The sequence below is a fragment of the Anser brachyrhynchus genome, assembly GCF_964034855.1.
Source record: "Anser brachyrhynchus genome assembly, chromosome: Z".
In the NCBI taxonomy this organism is placed as follows: domain Eukaryota; kingdom Metazoa; phylum Chordata; class Aves; order Anseriformes; family Anatidae; genus Anser; species Anser brachyrhynchus.
In genome coordinates this window covers 77,879,177-77,891,263 of record NC_137697.1, presented here as the reverse complement: position 1 = coordinate 77,891,263, position 12,087 = coordinate 77,879,177, and the positions used below count along the sequence as shown (strand labels likewise).

The window sequence follows — 12,087 nt, the reverse complement described above, 5'->3', positions numbered from 1 at the left end:
TGAATACCAAGCTAATTAGTCTATTTAGAGGGATTTCAGCTTCATGTTTCAGGCCTTCGTGACTGCACCACTTAAACCCTTAACCTCTTACCTGCTTTGTTTGTATCTTTTTTATCAGAACCAGAATTTCTGCTATGCTTACCTCAAATTTCTTCTTAATTTTGTATGGAAGTTTGATAGCATCACGGAATACCCCAAGTCAGAAGGAATTCACAAGGATCATCAAGCCCAACTCCTGGCTCCACACGGCGCCACCCGAAAACCAGACCCTATGTCTGAGAGCGTTGTCCAAATTCTTCTTGAACTCTGTCAGCTCGGTGCTGTGGCCACGTCCCCGGGCATCCTGTCCCAGTGCCCGACCACCTCTGGGTGCAGAACCTTTCCCTAACCCCCAGCCCGACCCTCCCCTGTCCCAGCTCCATGCCGTCCCCTCGGGTCCTGTCGCTGTCCCCAGAGAGCAGAGCTCAGCGCCTGCCCCTCCGCTCCCCTCGTGAGGGAGCTGCAGGCCGCCATGAGGCCTCCCCTCGGCCTCCTCTTCAGGATGTTTCTAGAACATACATAGTATTAAATAGTAAAAACTTGTTTGGAAGATTATGAAAGTGTTCATTTGGATATACATGCTTATCACATATTGAAGTATTCTCTCAAATTATTAATGACATGGTAAAAGAGGGACCTTTGAACTTAGTATCTTCTGCTTCCAGCTGAAATATATATGATATTTAATATATGACTAATCACTGAAAGTAAAAAAATAACTTTTCACTTCTCTCTGAGTTTGGTTATATATTTTAAAGTTAATATTACTGTGGTATACCTTTGGCTTCTAGGTCCACTTACTTTCAGTCTAATGAGGACAATAGTTTGGGGGCAGTCAAATAATTGGAAGGTTCCTTTGTTCCCGGGGAGAGGGGACAGGAGCTTCCCAATGTTTTCAAATCACAGGAGACAGAACTAATGTTCCATTGATTTTTATGATGTGATTCATGGTTCTCACTTCTTGCATCTGTTATTTCTGTCTGTCTGTAGACTCAGGCAGTCATTTCCTATCAGTTAAACTCAGTTTATGTTATCAACCTTTCAGGCAAAGGAGAATTCTCTGAATAGCAGAATATCTTTCGGGGGCGATTTAGACTTGAAATTGGAAATCCAGTGCTGCAGGTATTATTTACTCCTTATTCACAGAGGCAAGGCACCAGCAGAGGCAATTATCTACAGCAGTTTCTTTTGGCATTCTTAGAAATGTAGGGGACTAACATGAATACATCTGTTTGGAACTTTGAGGAGATTCAGATGTGGTTGCAAAACTCACAGTTCAATCTCTAAGGCTGTAAAACAAGAATAGCAAATTAGGGAATTTTTATTCAGAGCTCAGCTCTGCTACTTAGATCTATGTCTATTTAAAAGTGATTTGTGAATACCAAAAACAAACAAACAAAACAAAACAAAAACTAGGAACTTTGAGGGAAAAGGGCGGTACTGAGTACTTTCAGAGCTTCTCTTTCAGATTACTCTGGTTCTCACTCTGACAATGTCTATGTAAACCGTTCTGCTGATGTTACATCTGCAACTGAACTCCATAGGAACATGATATCATCTCACTACAATTTGCATAGAAGTGCATTTAAAGAAGTTACAAAAAAAAAAAAAAAAAAAAATACGTGGTTTGGTAATACAGAATTGGAAACAACTCACTACATTTTATAGTCTGACTGTGCTCAAAGCAGAGTTCCCTAGATTACGTGACATGACTATATGTTACGATTACAGGTGTTAACATTTCAAAATAATATGTTCAGTTTCTTCTTTTAAATACCAGATGCTTATAGATATAATACTTGCTGATATTTGTTCACTGACAGTCTTGCTTGTTTTCAAACCCCACATATTTAAACTTGTGGAGTGTTAGATTGATGTTTCTTTTCACTCAAATGTCATATTCATCAATGGTATTGTGCTAGCAGATTGTTAAACAGACAAGGTGACTTGCAGAGTGACAGTGTAATGATGTGATGTCCCAAACCATTAAAATATAGTAATGATGTGTGTTGTGGTTTTTTTTTTCATTTTGTTCTACTAGTTTTTGTAACATAGTGTGTTTTTTTTTGTTGTTTTGTTTTCTGTAAACTGCAAGTGAGATGGTTTCTGAGTAGATCTGTTGCTTGAAAAAATGCTAGTTAATGAATAACAAAACCTGGAGTTAAGTTGTATGTTCCCAGAAAGTTGAGAAATGCCAATGACTTGGGAAGAACTAATAATGAGAAACTTTATAATCAGAAAAAGATAAATTATGCTATGGCAAAAGAATGAAATTACTTGATGCACTATACTTTTCTACATAATCAGTTTTGTAGGATCATTTTTGAAGATAAAGTAAGTTATTTTATGATTTTGCTTGAACAGCCTCCCAGGAATACCACAAAAAAGGAAGGAATTTCTGTTTAACATTGTATCAACTCAAGTGTCTTTCTCAACTCATCAAACACTTTTTATTAATGGAAGAAAAAATTGAAGAACTCTCCACAGATATTTTGTTGGTGCCTTTATTTACTGAGAAGAATAAGAATGTTGAAGGTAATGAATGCTTTTCCTGATTTATTGATTTTATCTGGTGCAAAAGGATAATTTTATATGATTTTCAACATTACTTACGTAATTTATGCCATCATATTATAGAAGTGAGTGTATTACTATATCCACTAAAAGTCTTTTTTGAAATACACAGATTTACATTTCAGTGAAATGATTTGTAGAAAAGAACTGATGGTTGTGTATTAAGATGTGATGTACAGTTGTTATTGATGAACCATCAAGCACTGTAACATTGTGACTGTTATTGAATTTCTTATAAATACCATATATTTCCTATAGGAGAAAATATTATATGAAGTCTGCATTCCTTGAAACTATGACTATTTCTGTACTTGCCCTTGAAATCTACTTCTTTTTTTTTTCTTTCAAGAGAGAAAAACAGACTTATACATCAGTTTTATTGATATTAATATGATCAAATAAATGTTTTAGTATGCAGACTTGCTTTCACCAATAGTTCCCACAAACACTTACTATTATGTACTATGTTTAGGTGTCAGTAGCTGTTTTTATAAAAGAAGGCTCTACAAGAGAATATAAAATGTTTCACTATCAAGCCTGATGCTCGTATTTACTTTAGATTCCAAGCTTGCTCTGTTTTTTGTCTAATAGAATTCTTGTCAGATGAGGACAACCTAAAATCATGAAAATTCAGGTGAATAACACCTTTTAGCACAGTATGCTGAAAAATGTTCTTCTACACTGCTACTTCTGCCAGTGGAGAGATTCCAGGTCACCAGAGAACAAGTGGTTTCAGGAGCTTTGATTATATTGCAGGAAAGGATCAGACCAGAAATGAGGCCAGGCTGCTGAGGGAGAAAGGACAGGTGGAGTCAAATATTTGGTATCTCTGTAGTCAAGCTGCAAGCAGAGAAGCAAGGTGTTTTGGGAACGTGGTCTCAGAATACTAAATTGGTGAAAACTGGAAAAAAGAAAAAAAGATGAAAAGAGTTCAGAGGCACACGTTGATAGATTCTTCATCTGAAATACTGACACTCTAAAATAAAGAAATGCAGGTCAGACTATGTATTCTTAGAATTTACATCAAAGCTCAAATAAAATTTGTATTCAAGTTCCATTTTTACTATTGGTTTCAATGTATTTCAGATTCCTTTAATCTCTCAGTTTTACTAGTTCTCAAGAAGTGGTAAGCTATTATACATGATGTTTTATGTTTTATGGCCTTGATCCTACAAAAGTGTTATAGTAAACTTCTCATAGGGTTAATGAGGAGGTTAGGGTACATATTCAGTAAGGATAATTTTAGATGTTCTTTTTATTTATGTTTTCTGAGAAGAAAACTTTAAAAATTTGAAATATTCTTAAATGGGCAATTGACTTGTCATGTTTAGCTAATGACATGATCTTCAATAATTCAGAGAACTTAATTATTTCAATGTTAACAAGAAATATTTTACTTTTCAGAAAATGTAGTAAGGATTTTATCCTGAGGCATTTCTTCAAGCTGAATAGCATTCAGAAATGTTCCTCAACAGTGCATTCAGCCTTCTTTTTGGAAAAATACTTTTTTACAGTAATCATGTCTATAGTAAGCAGGTTCCTAAATGGCATCTCTACTTACCAAATCTGAAAGGGGAATATGATTAGATCAGGTTATAGGAAGTGGTCTTCTGGTTAGAAGGCCTGTTCTAAAGAAAACATACAATTACTCTTTGAGACACAGGGGAAGGTAGAGGTAGATCTTTTACAGGTGATGTTCATGAAGTCATCAGGCATATCTTTTTTTTTTTTTTTTTTTCTCCCAATGTTACTGTTCTGATTAGGAAGTTTTATTCACAAAACTTTGTTCAGTTATATTTGTTCAGTTATATCAGTTTCTGAAGAATATGTGAAGAGAAGACTTGGCTAGACAAATAAAGAAAAAAGTCTTGACTAAAGGAAGGGTTTATTACGGTTATTTTCACTTCATGTTGTTAGAAATATAAGTTGTAGTGATGAAGTGAAAGCTGATTTGATGTGGGAGAATGACAGCTATGTTTCCAGTAGTTCCAGGTTTTGTTCAGTACCAAAAGGGCTTTAAGATTTTTTCTGTAACTGTCTTACAGTAGGCTGATAATCTTTTTTTTTTTTTCCAGTGATGAAGGCTGACTTTTGATAAGAACAATTTATTAGAAACCTTGATTTATTTTCATCAGAATACATTGTAATATGTGAATATAAAATATGATGGTCATCTTCTCTACTTAAAAACTTTATCACAAGAAATCGTGTTTAATTTAAAAATATATGGTGCAAATCTGTCCAAAGCAGCTTTAAGTTGACTCAGGTACAAGTATCAGGTATACAGCGCAGCACAGGCTGCAGAACTAGCCTAAGAAGCAGAGCAAATTAGCCCAGATTGGACTGTGTGCTGCTGTTGATAGACAGCTACCCTTACTGTCTCTCACTGGTTTAAAGCTAGGTTGGGTGAATGCAAACTCGCCTGCAGTCACTGCAGTGTAGGCATTTCTGAAATATTAGTGCTCTGCAAGTAGTACTGGTGGTAAATTAAGAGAAGCAGGCCAATTCACAAAGGGTAGGCTAATATCCAAGTGAACTAAAGTTTGCCAGACATCACGTAGACTTGAAGCTTGCACTTGCTTCCTTTTCTTTCTGGTTGCTTTTAGTATTGAGAGGAGCCTTTTAATCTTTGTAATTCATGCAGAGATGCAACAAAAATAATGTATTTTCATATGCTTATGCCAAGTGTTGAGTTTATTTGTATAGCTGTTTCAATGGCAGTTTTAGTTGATTTTTGTTCAGTGTATCCCATAGTACTTCAATCTTGATATATAGAACGTGTAAAGTTCCATCAGAAACAAAGTGGTTCTTTGGACAGTTCATCTTTTTAAATTTTTTTTTTTTTGTCCCAAAGATGGCATCTGAGTTTTATCTAAATCAGACAGTTTCTTGGCCCTCATTTTTCCCTAAACCCAGCGATGACAAAGAGCAATGGCTGCATAAATTGGATGTAAGAAGAACACTTAGGGTTTATCACAGAAGAATCAAAGATTTCATATCTTCTGACAGATTGTTTGTACTCTTAGGGGGTCTTAAGAGGGGTCAAATGGCTTCTAAGAGTTCCTTAGCTAGATGGTTAAGGGATTGTATTAGGGAGGCGTATGTAGTTAAGGGTAAAGAGGCTCCCAGGGTTTGTAAAGCTCATTACACTAGGACTATAGCTGCTTCTTGGGCGGAGAGGTCGAAGGCTTCCACATTGGAAATTTGCAAGGTGGCCACCTGGGCTTCTCTTCATACTTTTTCATTGCATTATCGCTTGGATGTAGTCTCTTCTGCGGATTCTGCTTTTGGTAGGAGGTTGCTTGTGAACCAAAAAAAAAGAACAGTGAAGAAAAGAAAGACATGTAGTTCACAGTTCTAGCTGGCAACAAGACAAGTTTCTTTGCAGTGTGCACAATGGAATCCTATGAAGACCAATTTAGGCGGTTGAAAATAGATGTTAGAGGGAAGTACTGCCTACCAGTGTTCTCTGATGGTAACCCCATGTCAGACAATAGCACCAAAGGAAACAGTGAACCAGAGTGAACTCTGTAGGGAGATGGATGTAGAGAGATTTTTTTAGGTGGTACGGATAGTTCTCTGAGTTCAGTTGGAGAGTTCTATATCTGACATCTTCTGGAATATATTCAGAATACTCATTTTCCCAAATTGTTTTACATAGATGGAAAAAAATCTGTGAATTGCATTTTCCACTCTAACTTTTTTTCAGTAGTCTCCATCTAGTCCTTCCAGATTTTATTTTTTGACTTTTCTTTATCAGACCTAAGTTTTGCACGTGATTTCTAATTATATTTTCATTATCTAAACACAATTAAAAATTAAAAAAGCAGTTTAAGTACTCATTTCATCTCTTATCAGTGTAGTGTTCAATTTTTCTCTTAAATAAAATGAGAAAAAGTTCATGAAAAGTTCTCACGATAATGGAAATTATGACGGAACTCTGCCCCATCCCTGAACTTTAGTGTGGCATCTGGACAAGGCTAACACTCTGTCTTTCTGAGGAAGAGTATCTGTATTTTTCTAATGGTTACAGAACTTTTGTTCTCAGTGTTTCGTATCCTTACTTCCTGTACTACAAGCAATAGGTTTCAGAAAATGGAAGGAGTAACCACCTTCTATTTTTTCTTGAAGAGACATTCAACCATTTCTTCTGCAGGTATCTCATCATGCCTACTGTGATGAGATAGTCTAGTTCTTTATTTACGTTCAGTTGAATTCCCTGAGATGTTCTGACTTATCTAGTACATGCAGCATCACAGGAGCTGTTCTCTTTGAAGGAACCTGGAACATTAAGCTGCAGTCAAAGGTTAAGCAGAAGATCTTGGTTTAGGATCATGCCAAATTGCATTCTCTTCCCATCTTTAAGGTAGATTTCTCTTCCCTCTGGCTTTTCAGAAACCTCTTGTTGAGACTTTTAAGAAATCAAAAACATCTAACGTACTTTCATCTGTGCCTCACTTTTTTTTTTTTTTTTTTCATTCCAGTGAGAAAGGTGAACTTTGGACAGATCAGATAATGAGTACCAAGAAAAGCTTTTTCCAATGGAGCTCTTTGAAAACACTGTGGGCAAAGTTGTCAAGCCCTTAGGTTTACAAGCTTTGCCTCAGGGGACCTGGAAGACTTGCAAAGGTCTTTCCTTCACAGCATAAGAAGAAATCATTTACTCTATATCCATTTCTGGAAAGTGTAATAACAGGAGTGCAGAATCAAATTTGTGGGGTACATCCTCCTAATAGACTTTGAAGTTATAAAGATTCAAAAAAGAACATGTGATTTTTGCTTTGCTTTTGAAGCAAAATGTTCAAGTAGCTTCTTTTAGAAATATGTAATTATCAGCAGGTCAATCTAAAGTGAAGATTGAATTTACATCAGAAAGGATTTGATTTCAGGTGTACATTTTCAGTATATGTTTTATTACAGTTTGCTGAGTAAATATACTGAGTATAGAACAAAAAAATAGTAAGTCCATTATTGAAGAAAGGAATTAGGAGGCTCTGTTATTGAAGAAAGGAAGTAGGAGGCTTTTTAATCTACCACATGTAAAATATGTTTTGCTTCTTCTCTGTATTTGTATTCAGGGGGGAATGGTATTTCCCTGTTCTCGAAGACGTATTGTTTCTAATACAGTTTCAATAAAAATTCTGGATGAGCCTACCGAATCCAACTAGCTGCTCTGGTGACACTTACTTACCTTATTTACAGTTACTGAGCAGTCATAAAAAGGTTTCCTCAAGGCTTATCTACTCTATGCTGATGTTAGATGAAGTAACTCTGACAGTTCTTTAGATCCTAAATGTTATGGAAAAAAAAATGGGAAGCTTCAAAATTCTGTAAAAAAATAATTTAATAGATCTTTTTAAAGGGAAGGAATATATATATATGTAAACAATGCACAAAGTCTCACTGTCATAATCTTCACAAAAATATAACAGTACTGAATTGGACAAAAAATGAAATACGTTGAAGGCAGTGGGGACATAGGCAGCAATATTTGCTTTCAAGAGAAGACCTATCCCATACAAATTTTAAGCATGAAAGGTTGGCTAAAAAAGTATTGATTTTAAGTAAAACACTTGATAAAATCTTCTTTTGAATATCTGCTATCAAAATGATTCTAACTGCCTGCCTGAGATACTGAAGTAACACAGATTGTGAGCAATTTATCAAGTTTGTAGATTGTAAGTTTCAAGAAAGATACAGCAAGGATTTGTGGTTGATTCGGTCTTCTATAGCAATGAAGAACATCAGTTTTAAGCATGGAGGTATAGAATATACCCTTGAAAGGGAGCAAGTATGGAAAAAAAACTGATTATTCCTTCTACATCTTCTGCTTCTTTGTGACATTTATATTGTGCTCTTTCTGCAAATTCTCTAACAGCCATATGACTATGACGACACATATTTATGTCTTTACACATAAATAGAATTTGAAGTTTGAAATTTTGGAGAAGAGAGGCCTCAAAGAATTTGTGTAGAAAATGATAACTGTCTAGGTAGAGATGCTTCCTCCTACCTATTGTCTGAGCTCCTGTCTACAAAGGGAACTAATTTGGGCTGAGTAGCTTCACTACAGCAGCTTGCAGTTACTATAGTACCATCCTCTTGGACAAAGCTGCACTTTTATTTCCCAGGGGAGTTTGCAAGACAGTCAGAAGAGAAGTGAAGAAGTAGAAGGACACGAAGGGAGTAATTTTATGTGTATCTCTGTAGAAACAATTTTCCAAGGGAAGGCTGTGCTAGCATCTAAAGTGCCTAGGCTTTGGGGAGGTTGCAGCTAGTGCACAGTGATCGATAAAAGGTGTGAGGGAGTCCCTGCTGGCTGGGGGTTAAAATGAACAAGATGAAAGCCAAGTTTACCTAGATGACATTTGGGGAAACCGAAAATTTGGAGAAAGTGGGGTAACAGTGAAGGGTAGAAGACTGAAATGTTTTATATGTGTGTGAGCACACATGCACATGTGTATATATCTGTATATATGTATATACAAATAAAAGACAAGAGTGCTCAGGCTGTTAGAAAAGGAAGTGGGGAAGTCTAGTAAGAGCCTATTGATTTAAAAAATGAAGAAACATTTAAAATGACTAATGCTGAGGGGAGGATCATTTGGCTCTGTGCCTCTGGTCCTGGAGATCCAAATCTGCCATCAGCTAAATACTTGTCTTAGCTTTGAGTTCTGGATAACTTTGGAGAGCAATTCTACAAATACACAAGGATTTTAGGTTAAGTATTAATGTTTTTCTTTAAAGTGTTGATAAAAAATATTAATAGCTGATATAAAATTGTGCTCACTGTTAGAATAGAACATATATCTATAAAAAAGATGAATTGCCAGGAAAAGCAAGGAAAATTTCAGGTAGAAAGTACAGAATAAATATGAGTAAAAATATCCAGTCAGTTCTCTTTTTCATTCTGAAGTAAATTCTAAAGAAAGGTGTAAGAAACTTCATCATAACATGCGTTAGAACAAATCAAAATAAGTAGTGTTCATGGTGCTGTCTGCGACACCATACTTTGAATGATCAGAGAGCTAGGTTATCTGGTTAGTCTCATCTTTTTTTATATTCTACCAATTTATCTTTTATTTTTCAGAGCTCAAATCTTTTTTGTTTTGTTTTGTTTTGTTTTCCTGATCTGTTTTGTATGAAAACAGTTCCTGGGAAAAAAAAATAGTAATAACAACAACAATAATAAAAAACTTGAAGCTTTAGAATGCTGTATGGGCATATGAAAAGTGGAATGCTCATTTTCAGAGGTTGAATTGTTTAGGAGAAAAGTAAAATCTACTCTAGGTAAATGAAATCCCATATATATTCACATACTGTATATTTGATAGAAATAGGAAAGCTCTTTAGACCCTGGCTATGTGTACTACTAGTATCTTCAGGTGACTGAAGACATTTAAGTTTATGTGTAAGAGATAATAGTTAGTAATACTTGACAGCACTCAATCATTTAAAACTTCTTGGTTTTAATTTCAAATCAGTTATATTAAATTAAGAATATCTACACCTGTGTTTGCCGGCTTTATGCTAGGACACAGATTTTAAAAATATTAGGTTGTTTGGTTTTATTTTCATATTCTTTTTGATACACTGATGGAAGTGATGTCTACCCCAGATGTTGGCTTGTCCCTGTCAAACCAGGCAATATTTCCATTACTTCAAGATTTATGAGTGAGCTTTGTACCATCCCATCTCAAGGAGCTTCACCTGTTCTTTTTCCTGTAGCCATTATTTTATTTATAATAACTGTATTAATTAAATGTCTTTTTATTCTTACCATATTGGCATTTCCAAACAAAAACTATAAAAATACATTAGTGTGCAATTCATTTAATTTACTGAACAAAGAATACAAATTAATTTCTACACAGCTGTTCTAACATTATCTGTTCTCCCTAGGAATAGATGACTGTGCAATCAGTATAAAAATGAATTAATGACAAAAGAAACTGTATTTTACACATTATATGTGTGTATGTATAAAATATGAATACAATGGAATGTGGATTTCATCATGTTATGTAAAAGGAGCTGTGTATAACCTGAATTTGACTTTATCATAACATTAGTATTCCACTACATCTTGTTGAGTTTTTTTTTAATGCTTCATATTGATATATCAGAAGGTGTTGTACGCTGCTGACTTTTCTACAGAATTAATCTTAACTTTGATCCCCTTTATCATACTGTGCAGGAGTTCTGAAGAAAGCTAGTGGGGAGCTTTTAATAGGAGAAACTAGAGCAAATGAAACCAATGTGCTTCCTGAACAGTTACTTCAGGTAAAAGAGGTGAGTATGAAAAGAGTCTTGCAACACTTTGTGGGGGATTTTCTTTTGTCTGTGTCTTCAGTGCTGCCTGACACCATATTCATTATAAACACCTATTGCCAGTGTTTCATTATTTAGTTACTGTAATGAATTTGAGGTGCAAACTCTCAACTAAGATGGAGTAAAATCTTAGGGCACTCATAAAGAATTGGTGGGTTTTGTTAAGGTTGAGCAATAATAGAATGGATTTAGCATTAGAAATATAAGATACTTTATAACCAAACAGTAAAAACATGCTAAAATATGTTAGCTTTTATTCAATACTAAATATATTGTAAAATAAAGAAGAATCTTAAAAAAAATCTATCAAGTTCTAAGCACTTGATCATAATCCTTCCTGTAGGGATACCTACACACATGATGATCAGTTTCTTTGATGTCAACAAAGTACTGTGTAGTATGCGGTGTTCTTTGTAGAAGGTACATACCAGATTAAGTTTTAGTAGTCGTTTACTACTAAACAAATTTTTACTGTTGATTTTATGGGACCTAAATGCTCTAACAAGTCTGATACTGTGCAGTGGTGGAATTTAATTTCCTAACGGCTGAGTTTTAATGCTGAAATGGCTTTCTGAAATGTGCTTTTAATCCATTTGTGGGGCAGATGTTCCTGTATCTTATAGATTACAAAGAACATTTTCTGAAGATTGAGCTGTACTTGACCCAAGATCACAGGGAAAATAAATAAATAAGTAAAAATGAAAAATAGACATTACAAACAGGGGAATTACAGAAATGGGTATCTGGGTAGGCTGTCTCTGTGCTCTCTGGAGTTGAGTATTGGGGCTGGGGAAGGGGCATGGAAGGAGAAGGCAGCTTCTAAATTGGAGTAAAGCTGGAAGTGCAAGCCCCTTTGTTTTGTAGCCTTTCATTGTCTTTCAGTTTAATTTTGTAACTACAGCTTGTTAGGAACGCTTCTCTTTTCTCCTATAATGTCCTCATATTGGGGATCTTTACACTACATCTTACACCACTGAAATATTTCTCTTACAGTGGTGCAATTCTCGGTCACTTCTGGTAAGCATGAAGTCTGCTGTAAGTTACATGAACCATGCAAACCAAGAATAGTGGAAAAGTAACTACATCCCACTGTGTCTTCTGTGCAACTGTAACACTTCAGATAACTTCAGAAGTCTCTGTCTA

At 35.3% G+C, this 12,087-nt stretch overlaps 1 protein-coding gene across 27 annotated transcripts in view; it reads left to right on the top strand.

The window, feature by feature from the left end:
• Positions 1 to 12,087, top strand: part of KIAA0825 — a 256,762-nt gene that overhangs the window by 74,649 nt on the left and 170,026 nt on the right. For 26 of the 27 annotated variants that reach the window (XM_080572674.1, XM_080572661.1, XM_080572660.1 and 23 more), the window contains 2 exons: positions 2,404 to 2,574; positions 10,811 to 10,905. In XM_080572674.1, coding sequence (XP_080428800.1) covers positions 2,404 to 2,574; positions 10,811 to 10,905 — 266 coding nt within the window. The remainder of the gene's footprint in view (positions 1 to 2,403; positions 2,575 to 10,810; positions 10,906 to 12,087) is intronic. The other variant, XM_080572670.1, reaches the window with a different exon arrangement.